This window comes from Haliotis asinina, chromosome 5 (assembly GCF_037392515.1).
Source record: "Haliotis asinina isolate JCU_RB_2024 chromosome 5, JCU_Hal_asi_v2, whole genome shotgun sequence".
Classification (NCBI taxonomy): domain Eukaryota; kingdom Metazoa; phylum Mollusca; class Gastropoda; order Lepetellida; family Haliotidae; genus Haliotis; species Haliotis asinina.
The window spans coordinates 26791298-26811038 of record NC_090284.1 but is presented as its reverse complement, the minus strand read 5'-3'; the positions used below and the strand labels follow the sequence as shown (position 1 = coordinate 26811038).

The window sequence follows — 19741 nt, the reverse complement described above, 5'->3', positions numbered from 1 at the left end:
CCAATCATCATCACAGTGAGAACTACTTTACAAAATATACAGTTACATTTTTGAGCCAGTATCTGCGAGATAGGTATCAAGAATCACGTACTGCGGGGCCACCGCCATCTAAATGCTCTCTGGGCAATATGTAAGATTGTCCCACATACAGCTACAAGCAACGTCTGCGATTGCCCTGTAAACTAATGACTTCGCTTATGGCGAGGCCCATATCGTCAGAGGCGATCCACCGGTGTCGCTTGGTCGAGAAGAAGGCTCTCAGAAATGCGGCCCCGACCTTGGTGTGTTAGTCCGAAAACATGTGGATTGTTGGTCGCACTGATATTGAAACGGTATTTTTCCGTTTTATTGGCAACGGTTATTTATGAAGGTACATATTGGCTCACCTTTGCCGTCATTCTACGGCCATCACGTCACCATCAATTATCGGCTGAACTATAACAACAGACACGTGAGAAAATTATTAACATCGCCATGGTTACGCTCCTGGTGTCGTTACAGACATTGCGAGTTTCACAGTTAGGCTATTTAACACGATTAAAAATACATCCGAGGTAAAGTGGCAGACTTCGTGTCAGACGACAATGTCTCCTTGGCATATTCGTGTCCTACTGCGGCTGAACCTCTGATGAAAATTTTTATTCCGAAATATCTCTACCACAGAAATCCAAGTCCCAGGAACTGCATGTTGATGTAGGATCTTAAAAGAACTGGCATTTGTTCATGAAATAAAACTTAAACGTTTTAGAACTTCTGAACATTAACACAACTGAAATACTTTTTAAACGGCATTTTCTCGAATGCTCCAAAAATCTATTGACCGCCTACTTCTTGAAAGTGGGAAATGGAAATGTTAAGAAAGCCCCTCATATAGGAGAGCATAGAAGAAGACCTATCTGTTGAAGTTAACCATAAACTGTATGAAACGTACTGCATCAGCTGGTCAGGGGCTGATACAGGTTTCTGAGAAAGGGGTGGTTCGAGGTAAATTTTCACCCGTTTCACGAGAGTTTCATTTCAGGGCAAATTAGGGGATGCACACCACTGTATCCCCCTCTGGATTCGCCTATGCTGATTCTGTAATGTGGTCAGTTGTGTTTAATAACATGCCGTGTCCCCTGTTATCTGCTACCCCATATTCTTCTCGTAGTTCTGACCACAACAGCCTTCCAAAATCCCTGTTCCCCCATCCCTCTCTCAGTCAGCGAGACAACGTTCATGCGGTATCGACTGACCACAATGATGCATTGGCAACCTGAATTGGATAAGCCAATCTTAGCATATGGATATGGAATTCAGTTGTTACAGGGGCTGTGGGTGCACTTGCCACGGCGGGACATGCAGCTTCTAACCACGTGGGATTGCGGGTGGTTGCAAAGAATACCCGTGAAATTAAGGTTGGGAGTCTAGCATTGATGCACATGTTCAGCGGTGTATGGACTGGGGTTGGCACTTTTTAGATATAACATTATAGTCATTATAGTCTATACAGTGGAAGCTGTCTAAACCGGCACTCGTCGGGACTGAGGAAATAGTCCAGTTTAGGCAACGTGCTGGACTGTACATCTGATTAAATGTTCAAGCCACAGACGGGACTGAGATTTTAGGCTGATGTTGACACCTTGCCGGATAGGACAGATGTCGGTTTGGACAGCATCCACTGTAGTTTTAGATCTCGTGGATGTCATAAAGTGTTGTGGGAATGAGCAGTTTTGTAGTGATGAAGTCTGTGTTGTAGTCATGAAAGCATTGTCGTACTGATGAGGATATTGTAGCGATGAAGGCATGGTTGTTTTATGAAGCCTTTCTTTCTAAAGATGAAGCTATCGATTCAGTGGCAAAGAAGGTACTGTAGTGATGAAGACATGATTGTAGTGATGGAGGTATTGGAATGCTGAGCAGGGCATCGTTATCATGATGAAGGCATTTGTGTATTATGAAATGTTGTTGTAATGATGAGGAATTTGTGGTAGTGATGAAGTTACTGTTGTAGTGATGTACGTGTTGATGCATTGACCAAGGTATTGTTGTAGTGATGATGGTATTGTTGTAGTGATTAAGTCACTGGTGTAGTGAAGATGATATTGTTGTGGTGAATGCATTGTTGTAGTGATGAAGGTATTGATGTATTGACCAAGGTATTGCTGTAGGGACGAAGATATTGTAGTAGTGACGAAGATATTGTAGTAGTGTTGAAGGAATTGATGTAGCGGTGAAGGTATTGATGTAGTGATAAAGGCATTGCTGTGGTGACGAAGGTATTGATGTAGTGACGAAGGTGTTATTGTAGTGATGAAGGTATAGTCGTAGTGACGAAGTTATTGTATTGACGAAGGCATTGATATAGTGATCAATGTTATGTAGCGATGACTGTATTGATGTAGTAATGAATGTAGTGATTAGTGTATTGATGTAATGGTGAATGTATTGTTGAGTGATGAAGGCATTGATGTAGTGATGAAGGTATTGTTGTGGTGATCAAGGCAATAGCATGGTAGTGAAGGCTTTGTTGACTGAACAGGTTTTACTTTAGTAATGGAGAGGGTGGAGAAGAACTGGGTGTGTTTTAATGGACTGCTATAGTATCATCACTAAAGTATCATTGTAGAGATGAAGGTAACAGAAACTAAAACTACACTTAACTTCGATTACAGCTATGCTCATGTATATCAAAACATCGACATAAGCACAGCAACGTTTATTTATCGAACTAGCGTGCCGTTTGTGTCTGTTCTCTTGTGTCTAAAAATACTTCCTTTCATGCCTGTAACATTGCCAATGCCGGTTGTCTGGGTGAATGAGTAGGGCATACGGAGAGGTCATCATTTGTGTACCAAAGGTTTCCTGGTCGATCGTGGCATTCCAATTATTCGGCAATGAAGAAATGTTACGTGAATATGTGACGCTTTTCTATCTCACCCTGTGTCTGCCGAACTTAATAATGATTTATACCCGTGATAAGCTCGAGATCGGGATCGTGCCAGACATATATATGGCTTTTAGGGAGCCCTGACTTCCTGGTGTACTCAAGTCAGATTCATAGGGCTTCTGGCGCTGGTTCCTGTACAGGGAGGACTCTCTCCAGTGACAATCGAAGGGTGTCTGATATTAGTTCCTGTACATGAGGGACTGTCTCCAGTGACAGTCGTAGGGCGCCTGATATTGGTTTGTGTGTAGGGAGGACTCTTTCCAGTGACAGTCGAAGGACGTCTGATACTGGTTCATGTACATGAGGGACTCTCTCCAGTGACAGTCGAAAGACGTCTGATACTGGTTCCTGTACATGAGGGACTTTCCCCAATGACAGTCGTCGTGTCTGATATTGGTTCCTGTAGAGGAGGGGCTCTCTCCAGTGACAGTCGTAGGGCGTCTGATATTTGTTTATGCATAGTGAGGACTCTTTCCAGTGACAGTCGCGGGACGTCTGATACTGGTTCATGTACATGAGGCACTCTTTCCATGTGACAATCGTAGGGAGTCAGACGCAGGTTCCTGCACAGGACGTCCGTAATGGTTCCCAACGGAGGAAAGTCGCAAGTCTGCCAACCAGATCCCAGAGAATGTATTTACAACGGACACCAAATCAAGTCTTGAATGATTGGACAAGTGTAGATTGCCTTTTCTGAAGTCTGGGCCCTTTTCGATTATATCTTATTTCATTATTTACGCAGTTTTGTAAACATATACTTTTTATCAACATAACTGTATTGCTGGCCTACTTTAGTCTGGAAAAAGTCAAAGGTAAATGGTAAAGTGGGGGTTGTGGGAAAAGGGCTGTATGAAGTCCATCTGAAAAATCAAGGATGAGTCCAGCAATTCGTGTGTTTCTAATCTTGTCAAAACTATTAAGCCCCATCTATGCCCGTAAACACATAAATTTCTAATGTTAATGTTGACATGCACGGTATAACACCTAAAATCAAACAAATATTATTTCATCAGTGAGATGACTTAATGCATCAAACGCTTGTAATTCACTTGGTCGTGGCGTCACAATCACGTGCGAGGAACTTTGTTTGTAACGCCCATCCATTGTCATAGTGGAAGGTTCGAGATCAACATAGTTAGCACCTTACACAGTGACGTCAGTTGGGTAGGACGGTGATCTGTCACGCAAGCCCAAGTCTTGCGCCCAGTGCTTGCTGTCTGTAGCCGTAAATGGTCTAGATGTACCAAGACTCAAGCTCAGTGGATGTCTGAAGGGTAGCAAGGGTTGGTTTGTGTTGCGATGTTTGAAGGACAGCATGGGTTGGTTAGTGTGGCGGTGTCTGAAGGACAGCAAGAGTTGGTTAGTGTGACGGTTTCTGAAGGACTGCATGGGTTAGTTAGTGTCTCGGGGTCTGAATAACAGCATGGGTTGGTTAGTGTGGCGGTGTCTGAAGGACAGCATGGATTGGTTAGAGTGGCTGTGTCTGAAGGACACGATTGTTTGGTTTGAGTGGCAGTGTCGACAACTTTGGTCGGTTAGTGTGGCGGTCTCTGAAAGAGAGCGTTGGTTGGTTAGTGCGGTGGTGTCTAACAGGTAGTGTTGGTTGGTTAATGTGGCGATGTCTGAAGGGTAGCTTGGATTGCCCAGTGCCGTGGTGTCTGAAGGGAAGCGTGCGTTGGTTATTGTAGCGGTTTCGGAAGAGCAGCATTGGTTGGTTAGTGTGGCGTTGTCTGAAGGACAGCATTGGTTGGTTAGTGTGGCGTTGTCTGAAGGACAGCATTGGTTGGTTAGTGTGGCGTTGTCTGAAGGACAGCATTGGTTGGTTAGCTGTATTGGTCTACGCTCTGCACAATGACGTTGTGCAGCAGTGTCAGAAGGATTGCAGAAGTTGGTTCGCTATAAATCAACATTCTTTTAACTAATTTATGATGTAAATCAATCGCTTTGCTTCTGTAACAGTTTCTGATAAATGTAGATGAAAAAAGGTCACGATGGAATGTTTTTTTATGAGTGTTTAAGGTCATGAGTAATTCTGTTTATTCCCCCACTTTATCCAGCGGGGAAAATAAGATAAGAAAATGTTTTATTATTCATAGTCGGAATGAAAGTTCAAGACGGGAAACAGAAGAAATACGGACAGCTTTATGGACTGTTGTGGCGAGTGTTCTTCCACATGTTTATTATGTTACATTCAATAACAACATGCAGGAATGTCTACACATTATAAACCAAGAAAGAAATTTACAATAAATCAGGGAGTCGAAACTCTTCGAGTCATACGACTGCCGCAAACCTGTATTAAACGTCAATTAAAACTAATGATCATATTTTACAATCATTTTAAAAAAATTATATCTGTCGTAAGACCAAACTTAGTTTTGTCATTCTAAAACACGGCACAGTAGGCTTATGCTACGCTTATAACGAACTCAAAGGGACCACCAGGTCAATGTCGATTTGACCGTAGTTGGATAAGTAGTTGCAGTTGGACAAAATTATACCGCAGGTGGCCTGAACATAAAACTCCATTTCAGTATATCTGTCAGTTAAGAGTATATTCGTTTTAAGCCTAGTTTTCTGTATTTGAAAACTCGGTTGATTTATCCCCCAAGCTTTAAAATTTTGATACTTAGTATGATCTGCAGAGATAAATCATTGAACGTGCGCGTCATCGCATGACTGGCAGTGTGTATATAATGAGTTCGTGTGTCAGTGACGAATTAACAATAATCGATAAGCATTATCTCATCTGCAACACCATACTAAGATCAGCACAATATATCTCGAAATATGAAGTGGTTGGAACACCGGTCTGTAGCAAAGTGTTAGTAGAATCGACGCTGCTGCCATGACAGTTTTCATACATCCTGTTTTTTCCTCTTTTTGCAGGGACATCGCCCAGTATGGAGTACTAACGGTTTTACTCGCAGTTAACGCTAAAGAAACGTTGCTATGCAACTGCTCATCAGCACCGTGGCTCTCTAAGAATAGACCGTATTTGCGCCAATCGGGTGAGGATTGAGTGTGACGTCACCGACTTGTGTGTACAATGCCACCACCGCTCAAAGCGTCCGTGGCCACGACTGCTACAGCGAATGCTGGCAAAGGCACGACATCGTCAGGCCGCGGAAACACCGGCGTACAGTCGGACCGTACAACTCACGCGGGGGGAAATACCGCCTCTAAAACGCTGAACTCTTCAAGCCTGAAAGGAAGTGGGAGCCGGCCCACGGGGGTGCGAGTAAGTGCCACTACCGGCGGCGGCGGCCCCTCCCCCAAAATTCCAGTCAAAAATATGGGGAACGGTGCTAGCGTCACACAGGTGGTCATCGATGGGGAAACCCTGGACTTGGTCAAAATCAAGTTGCTCATCCCGTCCATGAGATCTGATCTCAAAGACAAGGATGTGAAACTGGCTGTATATGAGAAGGAAATTAAGGAGAAGAACAGGGTGATAAAGGAGAAGAATTCTGAGATTCAGAAATTAAAAGAAGAAGTTCACAAACTGAAATCAGTGTTACAGCTGAAGGTGGTCAATGAAGATGGACGGCCGGATATATTGGCCACGATTCAGGAGGGACCCGCGGTATCAGAGACCAGGTCCAAAAAACAAGGCGTGTCAGGGGAGAGCCCTATGTCATCTCAGGGAATAATTGAACTGAAGCACTTCGAGAAAGACTTTAGGTGAGTTTTGGTTATTTGTTACTTTTTGTCTGTGCATCACTTTATATGCACTTTATAAGCTTTTACACTGTCAGTTAACAGCCAGTTGCATGTTAGGCCATTGATGCCCTACAAAGGTATGAGTAGGTTCTGCAGTCAAGCATACAGTATCACTAAACATTACAAGTCAGGACACCCTAAGTCCATTTATTTAAGAAATTAAGAAAAATGTTGTTGAATTTTTAAAAAAGTTTTGATTAAAAGTGTATGTATATTGATCTCATTCAACGTTTAAGGTACCATTGGTTTTCACTCAGTTAGAATATTTTTTTACGAAAATTAAGTATGTACCATGACAGTACACATGCAGATATTGATATGACATACAAGTTCATAAATATTTTGAAATGTTGACTTCCTTACACAGGGGTTCAAAAATATGTTGAAAAGCCACTTGCCACTGGGCAAGTGACTTCAAGAAAGCAACTTGTCCTGACTGATTTTCAACTTACCCTGATTTTATGACACCATGCTTGATGCTAATGATTATTGGCTATTTATCGAAGAGTGATAATTTCACTCTCTTCTAGCTCTACTTTTTTATGATTGTTAAATTCAATAGCGTCATTATAAGTGTGGAAATTATCTAGTAGTCCAGGGACAAGTAAGATACCATTATTTTATTGCCCAAAATGAAAACTGACTTGTCCCGGGCATCAGGCAATGGGAATTTTGAACCCCTGTTACAACGTGAAATGTTTGTGATGGTCCTCTGTGTATATGAAATGGAACAGGTCTATTAATATCCAGTATCATGTGTGAAGAACAGGGAGAAAGCTAAGACAACGCTGTGTAATCAAGATAATAAGAAAATTGTCTAAGTCAGTCTTATTTAGAGAGAAGACTCCAAAGGGATATTTCCCTTTGAAGACTATTTGGAATGAATACTTATCTGACAGTAGATCCCTCCTCTTTCACTGTTCTAGAAGTTTATTAGACAATCATTAAGTGATGTAGGCAATTTTTTGGAAAAAGTCTGAATTATTCTTTCGTCCAAAAGTAACCATCAATTAATGTGTCTGAAGCCAGGTGGTTCAGGATGGAAATCAGAAGTTACCTTTTAACACTTAGACAGTTATTTAGTCATCTACCTGTATAAGACCACATATCCACTGTATTGTTTCATTTCTATTCAAATTGAGATAGCACTCATGGGTGTTTTCAAAATCATCTTCAGATGTTTCACAGATTGGATGATTGTGTAGGGTATTCCCAAAAGGTCATGGTAATCTGAGATTATGGATTCCAGGGACATCAATATCATTATAACAGATTCTGAGGACACTGAGTGAGAATTACTTTTGACAACCAAGCCATAGGGGAAGACTCTATCAAGGTGGTTGATTTTGCTCCTGGCAAGAAAGTGTTAACCAAAAGTACACACACACACTTGATTGAAAACTTTACAATTCATAAATAAAAATTTAGCTATCATTCACAGATGCAAATTGTTTTCAGGAATATTTTACCCTTTGTATATGGAAATTAATTGAAACCTTTGTCTTTCACCCAGTTTATACCACTTGAAATTTTATGGAAATATTTTATGCAAACTGTCGACACTGGGTATCAATCAGTACACACAGGACATAATTCAATGTCATTATTAATCAAATGTTTTGACTTCTCTTCGTCAAGATATGATAAATTCTCCATTGGGAAGTTCTACTGCAAACTTTCACAACATCATGGAGCTAGGTTTGGTTCTCAAATATGTACTAACGGTTGAACTGTCTGGCCCTGTATGTGTGAAGCTAATGTAAGCAGAGATTCTAGAATGGACAGTTATAAAGGCTGTTTGTATGAGCTGCTGATGAATGTTGTGCCATGCTGTTTTTGAAAGCCATGTTGACATCTGAAAACTGATGATGACATCTGCACTGTATGGTTGTTCATGCATTTACATCTTCACAACATCAGATTTGAATGTGAACATATGGGGACAAGAATAATGTAGTTGGACTTGTTACATATTTTCAATGTCCCAGAACACACATTGGGTGCCTTGTAGTAATGGGGCTCCTTTCATGAAGCAAACTTTTGTGAGGTTAACCCTTACTCTCATTCTGTAGCATTGTACTAAGGTTACTTTCACTAAATTAACCTTAGTGCAATGTTAAGGACTGGGAGTCACGGTTGGCCTTAATAAAGGTTGATTCGTGAAAAGAGCCCTTGAAGGATAGAAACTGAGAGACCAGGGGGAGTTAGTGGGGCAGCTGTAGATTAGTAACAGGTGTGTGCTTGTGTTTACTGAGTATTGCGTAATTCCTAGTTGTTGAATTGTCTGCAGAGGCAATAGTATGTCTTCTTTCCCCATTCCTATTTTGGCCCCATCATCTGAGCGTTTGTGGCGTGGGGTGAGCATTGTGACGCTACGTGAAAAGACCACTGGCCGAGCATGGAGGCTGGTTGTCATAGAGATGGATAATGCTGCTCACACATCCCACACAACTTTCATTAGTTTCAACTACTGCATGTCAGTCTTAGACTTAGACATTAACCTGCTGGGATCAGATGATGTCTGTGTCTGACATTATGACTTTGTCTGATGTCTGGTGTCTGTGTTGATGACTTTGTCTGATGATATCTGGTCTCCAGTGATGTATATACATGTATATGATGATGGCTTGTCTGATAATGTCTGTGTCTGATGATGTCTGTGTCTGATGATGTCTGTGTCTGAAAATGTCTGATGATGTCACTTATCACGGCGGATCATTGGCCCTCACTGATCAGTGATATTTGGGTAACATGTCGAATCATGGTCCTCGCTGATTTCTGATGTTTGGGTAACATGTTGAATCATGGCCCTTGCTGATCAGTGATGTTTCGGTAACATGTCGGATAGTGGCCCTTACTCATCAGTGGTGTTTGTGTAATATGTCTAATCATGACCCTCACACGTCAGTGGTGTTTGGCCCTCATTGGATAGGTATAATTTTTCCGGAGGATCAAAAGCACGAGTAAATTATGGGTTTTATATCTGTAGATCACCAATACTGGCCATTTATGGGTTTAATGGCATAATTGGGAATTGTCTACAATGGATTCTCAGGTTCTTATTGATTATGAGTGGATGCCGTCTACACAACCAGAAATGTTTCAAGGGTGAGACCAAGGCCGACATTGATCTCAAGTGTTTCTTTGACATTTCCAGGGGATCAAAGTGATTCTTCATTTGTAAACAGTTGAAAACTGTGTTGAAACTGACTACATTAAACATGTGAAATAGGCTGCTTGGCACTGGGACTGTCTGGGTTCGTGCATTGGAGATATCAGAATTATCCTGAGAATTTTCCACTAGGCTGAATACTGGAAGATAGTGTTGTTGGTCGAAGGTTTCTATGAGAATATTTTAGGTGATGTGTGTCTGAAATTACAGGTGGGCTACATTTTGAGTGAGAGAAATGTAAGTGCTTGTGCGTTGAGATGATGGATGAAAAGGTTTGCCAGAGTCATTGCAGAACAATTCAGTGTCAAGTATATCGACAGTTCTAAATGAGCTTGTCATTAAGGAATCATTAACTGTACTGTACTTTCAAGTTTAGCAATTCTGTGATGACTCAGTAACAGTATATGCCAACTGTTCTTTCCTCTTTTGCAACAACTTGTACCAATTGTGAGAAGCTTACAGGGAAAGAAATTAACAGAAACTAGCCAGCCAAGATGGTCTCAAACAGGTATCCTAGGGAGTTGTAGCATGTTCTGTTTGAGGCATTGTTGTATGTGTTATTATGTGGGCCAAGAAATGTTCAAGGATAATCTCTATTATAGGCAGTTTTCCTTGAGGAAAGGTGTCCATTTGTCAAACTGATATCAAACCGGAGTTGATACAGATTCAACATTGTAAACCTGGCTGAGCAACAGTGAGTTAGCTCTATGTTGTCAGAGATGCCAACATCTACGATTTTATCATAGTCACTACGAACTTTAGACTCAAACTACACAATTACAACTGCACTTTAAATTCTATGAAAAATGAAGAAAATTCATGAGAAATTGGATATATAGGCAAAATCATATATTTTCATTGTTAAGATACATTTCCGCCAATATGAGATTACAAGAAGTAATGTAATCCAGATAATTTGGAAGTCTGCTGTTAGAGGTTTGTGAAATTAAAACTTTACTGTTGATAAGTGGCATATTATCTTTCTCAGAATCCATCCTGATTTTAAGTATTTATTGACTGCCAATTTTTCACACTACAGTCATCCCTCGCAATAATGCGCTTCGCGATACTGCACATTCCGTTAAACCGTGGGATAATCAGTGGCTCCCATAAAAAGGTTGTACTGCGATCACACCCCTTCACGAAATCGAAAATATTTGGATATTTGAGGCTACTATTTGCAACACTTGGGGTCAGCATCTCTGCGTTGTGTTTGTTGCAGTAACATGACAGCACACGTCTGCATGACTTGTACTTCCCTTCAACATGAAGCCATGTGCCACTGCATATTAGTCCTCTGTCCACTAAATTAATAGTCCACATTTGTTGGTCATGCAGTCACTAGAAAAGGTTCCCACCAACTGACTTGGTTAACACATGACACCATATCCCAATTGCTGGATTTACAAACCACTGCCATATTGCAGGAATATTGCTGAGTGTGACATTAAACTAAACTCACTGTACCGGTTAAGGGACCAGTTTTGTTCCAGACTTGATTATTCTGGCTGCCTTCATACTGCTGAAATATAGCTGAGTGTGGCTATGTGAAATAAACCGAAGGCCATGGTGATTCTTGTTCTGATGACGGACTATCAATTACTTCAAATCAGTTTTATTGTATAAAGCCAAACACTGGATGCAAAGAACACAAACACAGTGATGATGAATTGCTCCTCAGAACTGATCGATACTGAGTGAAATTTCAGAAGTCTTAGGAATGTAAATTCTAAAAGCTTCATGGATTTTGAAGCACTACTGTTTGAACCACAGCTATCGCAGGGAATTTCTTCACAAAGTTCAGTAAAGACTAGGTGTGCCTGTCGTATTAGTGAAACAAACTGATGACTTGGCAGAATATAAAACACAAGAAATCAGCATACAAGAAGCCTGAGCTATCATCATCTGTCCTTTTCTATAGTCTGAATTAGCATTGCATTGATTAGAATTTCAGAAGGAATGTTATTACTTCCCTGTATCAATGTTATTTTGTTCATTGGTAACAGATATGAATGAAATTAACTACACCATTCCACTTTGCATGTAACAGTTTAACCCAGCATTCCCATTAGCACGGGTACATTGCTTGCATATTCATTGTTTAATTCTGTTTCCCATGGCTTACCCTTATTTTCAATTTAGTGAATGCAAAACCAAAATATTATTTTCTTTCATTGAAATTAATAGCAAAGCAATCACAAAGTTTCTACATGATCAATACTTTTAGTGCCCAGGGGTTGTGTTCCAACAATCCAACATATCATTCAGTAATTGTTGTTTCAGACAGAACAATGCTTTGAGGTTTGGTTGGAAGGGAAGGAAGAATACATTTAAGGAACTACAGATCTATTTAAGTTAAGGAAAGTTAGATAATAAAAACCTAGAAATCTAACAGAACTTTAAGCCGTGTGGTATAAAATGCATAGGATATTTTAATTCAGTAAAGCCTGCGTTGTCATATCCATAGATAGCCTAGATTCTGAGGGAGAAGATGGTCTCCATATTTCATGCTTCTTGTAAGAGTCAAATGAGTGAGTACATTTTCAAGATTGACTCAGCATCATTTCAGTCAAACAACATGAGTTTGATTTCATACATTGACTTAAGTATGTGTCATCTGTAAAAAGTGAGTGAGTATATGGCACTTTTGGCAATATTCCAGCAAAATCACAACATGGGACACCAGAAATGGGCCTCACTCATTGTTCCCATGTGGGAAATCAAACCGGATCTTCGGTGTGACAAGCTACCCTCAAGTGTAGGTGGTGAAGGGATACCATGCCATGTGGACTGGTGCTCATGCTGGTCCTCACTCAGCTACTTACAGCTGATGCAATATGCATGTCGTTCACTTTGATGAGAAATACCTTTACTCATTCCTTTTAAACTTACAACGACGGGGCTGCAGTTCCTTGTATCAAGTCTTCTCGCAGCCATCTGAATAGTATGGCTCCATTACTGATAGTCTTTCATGGCTGGAAGGCCATGAACCCAATCTCAAGTAGTCCGTGGTCATCTTTTGGCACAGGCAAAGGTCTTCAATACTCAGATTAATCAGTGATGAGGATGGGTCATATGACCAGAGATGATGAATGTGGAGAGTATTTAGTTACACTTGTTTAGTCATGTAGTGGATTTGAGCACACTATGAACAAGAGCTGAAGATAAGCATTGGAGAGTAGCTCTTGATTGAGGGCAGCAGTCATATTGTCGCTCTAGTTGATGACACCTTGTATGAAATGAGTAGTATTTAATACTGATTTGAACTGTTCTGTTATGTCACAGTGTGTCACCTTAACATGGGATGAATGATATGAACTGAATGATCCCCTGTGTCATACATTGGTGGAGTTGCCACCCTTACCCATACCAGGATTTAGGTATCTCATTTCCATAATAAGATAGTTGAACTGTCTGAGTATTTCATTGTTCTCAACAGTTTAATCAAATTATATACATATTTAATCATATCCCAGGTTAGACTGACCTACAGCGTCATAATCAGTATGCATGTCGCAACTGTGTTGAAGCTGTCTGGCTAATGCAGGATGACAACAGTCGGCCAACTTGCCTGACAATCACACTAATTATTGTGAATAGTTTCCTTGTTAGTGCTACATTTGTGCATGTGATTTGTGATCCCTTGACTCAACAGTAAACAAAGTGCCACCCCTGGGACAGCAAGTTGGCAGCAAGGATTTAGATAGACAGGCTCAGCAGCCAGGGCAGTATGCACTGCTCTATCAATATTACAGAAATGTCAAGCTTATCTGCTTATAGGTGTGACTTACATTATTGCTTCATGAAGATACCATTATTTTACTGATAACAATTCCAAGAAAGAGGGTTGAAGAGGCTTTAATGCTTACTTTTAAACAATTGCACTAACTAAACCAATTTACCCAAGATCCTCTTTTAAGATATACTGGAACCCAAGATACCGTCTTGTGGTAGAAAATTCAGTCAAATGTATATGGATGATTGATTGTCATAATTCAGATTAAAGATAATGTCCCGTTTGTCCATTGTGCTCATGTATAGGTGATTCCAATGATGTATTGTCTAGTAGGAACAAAGTGCTCCTTTATCCCATGATCAAACTCGGAAATGACTAAACTCTACACTGCCTTCAATAGGTCTGATCATGTTATATTGATCATACAACATATATCATTCTAGGAACAAATACTTCATCAAAATTGATGCAAGAATTGCTAAAGTCATCTGCAATTATTTTGGATTTGGATGTGGGATCTCATGTGACAAGTTGGCCAAGTTTGCATTGATTTTTATTCTTTACACAGTTGGATGTTGATATCCCAACTATATGTGAACAGTAGTGAGTGAGTTAGAGCAATAGTGCATCAGTAAGGCACCTGTCTGTCATGCTGAAGGCCGGGGTTCAATGCTTAGGTTTGGTTCGCGAGGTAGGTACACATACAGTATCCTTGGACAAAATACTTATATATATTGTCTCAGCTGATCCAGCTGTAAAATGGGTATATGTGAGGATGTGCTGGCGATGTGAGTGTTTAATTCATGGCGCCTAACAGGCAGCATGACTGTGAGGTCCCCAGGGAGTTGAATAAGTTTTGGATAATATCCTGTGACTGGGGATAGTAATGTATGTAGGGGAATGAGCAGGCAGTGTGCCTGTATATGAGTGCCATATAAACAGACTTATTATTACGATTGGTTCAAGTTGGAAGTCACATTGGCTGTATTTCAGATAATATTGGAAGAGAAACCACAGGAAATTTAATGATCCATCATACTGTAATACTCACTTGAAGTATCTTTCTCAAGAGAACTGTTTTAACATGAATCAAACTAAATACTGATAGCTACTGCAAATCATGTTAGATAGTCATTAAGTGGAAGACAAAGAGTTTGATCTAATTACCCAGCCAGCAGTGTTCATTCAATCTCCATGTTCGCCTGAACAGACTGTCTCCCTGGGGAGTGGTGGTATCTTAGCCCTTTATGTATAACAACTGGATCGGGGATAAACATTTTCTAAATATGCCCTACATTTCCCTGCTCTGAACTGTGACATGACCTGGCCATGTATCAATACAATTTACCATTTGTACACAACATGGAAAGGTTATCAATCTAAACGATTAGTAAAATCCTACGTTTTGCTATGATTCATCAGGAATTTATCACTGGAGTCATTTTGATTTAAGGACTCAAAGGATTAGAATCAATGTTGTTTCTATTTCTTAACTTTCGTGATGAAATGTGCCCCCTGTTTTTGAGTTTATATGTGAAGTATCTTGGATCTTGGATAATGAGGTCAATACAAAAGTTAACTAGGGCCCCTGTGATAATATGTGTTGGATGGTTAATACAACAGTTAACTAGGGCCCCTGTAATAATATGTGTTGGATGGTAAATACAACAGTTAACTAGGGCCCCTGTGATAACACATATTGGATGGTTAATACAACAGTTAACTAGGGCCCCTGTAATAATATGTTTTGGATGGTTAATACAACAGTTAACTAGGGCACCTGTAATAATATGTGTTGGATGGTTAATACAACAGTTAACTAGGGCCCCTGTAATAATATGTGTTGGATGGTCAATACAACAGTTAACTAGGGCCCCTGTAATAATATGTGTTGGATGGTCAATACAACAGTTAACTAGGGCCCCTGTAATAATCTGTGTTGGATGGTTAATACAACAGTTAGCTAGGGCCCCTGTAATAATCTGTGTTGGATGGTTAATACAACAGTTAGCTAGGGCCCCTGTAATAATCTGTGTTGGATGGTTAATACAACAGTTAACTGGGGCCCCTGTAATAATATGTGTTGGATGGTCAATACAACAGTTAACTAGGGCCCCTGTAATAATATGTGTTGGATGGTTAATACAACAGTTAACTAGGGCCCCTGTAATAATCTGTGTTGGATGGTTAATGCAACAGTTAACTAGGGCCCCTGTAATAATATGTGTTGGATGGTTAATACAACAGTTAACTAGGGCCCCTGTAATAATATGTGTTGGATGGTTAATACAACAGTTAACTAGGGCCCCTGTAATAATCTGTGTTGGATGGTTAATACAACAGTTAACTAGGGCCCCTGTGATAATCTGTGTTGGATGGTTAATACAACAGTTAACTAGGGCCCCTGTAATAATATGTGTTGGATGGTCAATACAACAGTTAACTAGGGCCCCTGTAATAATATGTGTTGGATGGTCAATACAAAAGTTAACTAGGGCCCCTGTAATAATATGTGTTGGATGGTTAATACAACAGTTAACTAGGGCCCCTGTGATAATATGTTTTGGATGGTAAATACAACAGTTAACTAGGGCCCCTGTGATAATACATGTTGGATGGTTAATACAACAGTTAACTGGGGCCCCTGTGATAACACATTGGATGGTTAATACAACTCTTAACTAGTCCTCCAAAGATAATACAGATCAGTTTATTCAGTATGTTGAACATAGGTGTCTGTGTATATGTTGGAGAGTTAAAGTTAAATTAGGCAGAATTATTGGTATATGTCAGAGAGTCACTGTCACTACATTTTAGCACCAGTTATGGCATGATTCTGATTGCATATATAAAAGAGTTTCTAAGTACCAATTACCAACACAGGATTTGGTGAAAGCAAATTTATTGATTTAGTGTTAATTACTTTGTTCATTGTTGTGAATTTGCTGTTAAAAGGAAAAAAGAAATGGTTCTGCTGTGCCTCTCCCCCATATCCCCTAAAGGAATTTCAGTAATGAGAGTGTTAGATACACTCATGACTTGCATCAAAATGGATGGGTTAATGTTTAAAAGTCAGAATGGAATTGTAATTATGTTTGACAGTTTTTCAAATTGTTGAGGTACAAATGGCATTTGTGTGTTGAACCTAAAATAGAACAACACCCACTCTGACTTGTATAACTGACAGTGAGGCCTCCATATCAGCCGGAAGTCCCTTCTAAACTCTGCTAAATACATTATTGACAAGGTATTGGCAAGCTGTGGTAATTGTCCAGATTTGATCATCCACACCTAGTGCTGATGCCATTGCCATTTACAAGCATTAATCTCAGCAGTCACAAACAGTAAATATTGATGTTGATTTTCTGTTGGTGAGATCAATAGTCACTGATTGAGTAGGTTCAGGTACCGACTAGCTGTCGTATATGAGCTTTTATAATCTGGCAGGAGTAGAAAATATGGGGACTATGTACTGTTACAAATAGATCACTCGGTCACACTGTGTCTCTAATGTGATTAAATGTAGAACTTTACCATGTTACCACATACGGTTGAAAAAGTTACATCAAATTAATCCCAAAGAATATACAGATTTAAAACTCAAATGTGTTATGTTGGTTTGTTTACGGTTTGAGAATAAATTTTAGAAATGTCTTTATGTAGCTCAATTTATGAGAATAAAAGGCCCAAAGAGATCACAAGAATTCCTAAAAGAAATGTCTAATTGCCCTTGACATTTTGTGTCTCTTTCAGTAAATAATTTAGTGTAAAGTATTCTTCTATTCATCTGTTAAGCTACAGTGAAAGAGTGTAGGATATCATGGTTAACATGAAGGGTAGAAACTGGCGCAAGGTATACCTTTCTTTATGTCATAAAGCAATGGGTCAGGAGCATTTAGTGGAAGTTGAAGAAGGTCAAGGCCACACTTGTGACCAAAACAGTGACTGATTTGTGCAATGGCACTTTGTCCTGATGGAAAAGCACACTATTGTATTTATCAGCTTTCCATTTTGTTTCATCCTGTAACTGCCACAAGAGTGCATCATAATATCCTGAGATTATTACCTGACCTTCCAGAGGACATTCCAGTATGTTGACACCCGTGGTACTCCAGATCAAGGTCATGACTATAACAGCTTCTGGGGTGATATATTCCTTCTATTGGGCTCATGTCAAATGATTTGACTGTGTTTGAAATTGAAATGGTGAAACTGGGTTTCACAGATTATAACAGGATTATTTCTGAATTAGTGTTGTAGGGGTAAATAATACTGACATACATTGTGCCTGATGCAGCTTTTATCAGATGTCACAATCTTTGGAACCATGAAGCTGGCACTTTCTTATCAGAATGTTACCTGGTATTGGAATGTGATCTGTGTGGTAAATGCTTACTGAATATGATGCTTAGGCATTCATTCCTGTCAAACCTTCAAGAGCCTTTCTGCACAAAAACTCAGTGTTGTTGCATCTGTCAATGGTGGCATAATAATGAAGATGTCAATGTTTCTGTCATCAATATCACAAAGAAAATCTATTTAATAATACTTTTTTTGTGAGATATTAGATAAACAGAACTCATAGCATGCCATGCAATTTATATCCTGGATGACGCTTCAGTGCCAGGAAAATACCCAGTACACTATATGTCATCAGTGTCGGTTCTCTTTGTGACAAGACTGAGGTGACTACTTGGGGATAGTAGACACCAGTGAGCTGAACACACAATCATGTAATTCATGAATAGTTCATGAGATCTGATATCTTCAGATGGTTCAGAGAGCTGCCACACAAAGAATACGACATGTAAACAGGTTGAATTTGCTACTTTCTGGTTAAAATTCATGAATTCTAAGTGGTTTGGGCATTGTTTATGTTTTTAGAATTTTTTGTGTGTATTTTTCATTCATTTCAACAGACAAGCTGAAGTGTGGGAACCAGTAGTATAATACTGAAGTGATGGTTTGGGACAACCATATTCTGAGTGAACTTTAGTTCCAAAGGGTAATTACGGTGTAATCATAATGTGCATTAGTCTAGAATCTTTCAGTTGCCATTACCTATAGGATACTAATCCCCATTGTGTTGTACATGACTATCATCCATCCTGAATGAGCTGTACAACAAGAGCATTTCTCATCAGTACTGTCATTTACAACCTGTGAAGATCTGGGTTAAAATTGGTCTTCAGCAACCCAGGCTTGTTGTAGGAGACCACTGACAGGATCGGGTGGTAAGGCCTGCTGACCTGGTTGACACATGTCATGGTACCCCAGTTGTGTAGATTGATGCTCATACTGTTGATCACAGGATTGTCTGGTCCAGACTCAGTTATTTTCAGAACCTGCCATAGAGCTGGAATATTGCTGAGTGCAGCTTTAAACAAAAAACATACTCTTTTATGTTTGAGTAAAACCATGTCCGATGACCATGACCTATGTAAGCCCAGGTCAAGAAACAAAGACAGGTGGTCTTACCCTATGCCAAACTGGGGTTAGGCGACAACTGTGCGTGCAAGAAGATGTATGTAAACATAAGCAACATCACAAAGTGTCTCCGAGTGGCAGATACTGATACTAATGGTGGATATGCCCAGTAGGTCCTGGTAAAAGTCCATCGGCGGAGAACATCCTCATGCCAGATTGTCTGTTATATTAACATAAGGAAGTAATTAATTCATCAGTGTTTGCCTCATCTGTTTATTATAGGACTCTGACTGAGGAAAAAACATTTGTCTATGTTCTTTCCAAGAGGGCTGTTTCAGTGAGATAGGATGTCAGTATAAATGGATTTATATTACACATACAGCAACTTGATACAGTGCCTCAATCCAGCAACATCCTGAATTGTATGTTTGAGTATACGGATTGTTTTCATAAGCACACATTGTATACAGTGAAACTCATTACTTGAGGTGGACATGAAGCTTCTGGAGTAGATTTACAGGATCCAGATTAACAAAAGCACATGGTTGTAAGTTGGCATACTAGCTATCCTATTGACAAGTTGTTTTCATGACAACAGCATTAACATTTCAAGAATTAGTTCATGGTGACCTGTGCTTTTGGAGATACGATGAAACTCTTTATTCAGTTGCAAGTCATCTTTCCCAAATGTCATGGGACATTGCTCATGATATCAATCACTGGGTGATGACTTGGTCTGAACTAGGATGTTGTC

General features: G+C 39.9%; 1 protein-coding gene across 2 annotated transcripts in view; it reads left to right on the top strand.

Annotated features, from left to right (window-relative positions):
- The window catches only part of LOC137283645 (cGMP-dependent protein kinase 1-like), an 84976-nt gene that overhangs the window by 10124 nt on the left and 55111 nt on the right, over positions 1–19741 (top strand). For both annotated transcript variants that reach the window (XM_067815251.1, XM_067815250.1), the window contains exon 2: positions 5819–6613. In XM_067815251.1, the coding sequence (XP_067671352.1) occupies positions 5979–6613 (635 nt within the window). In that variant the 5' untranslated portion in view covers positions 5819–5978. The remainder of the gene's footprint in view (positions 1–5818; positions 6614–19741) is intronic.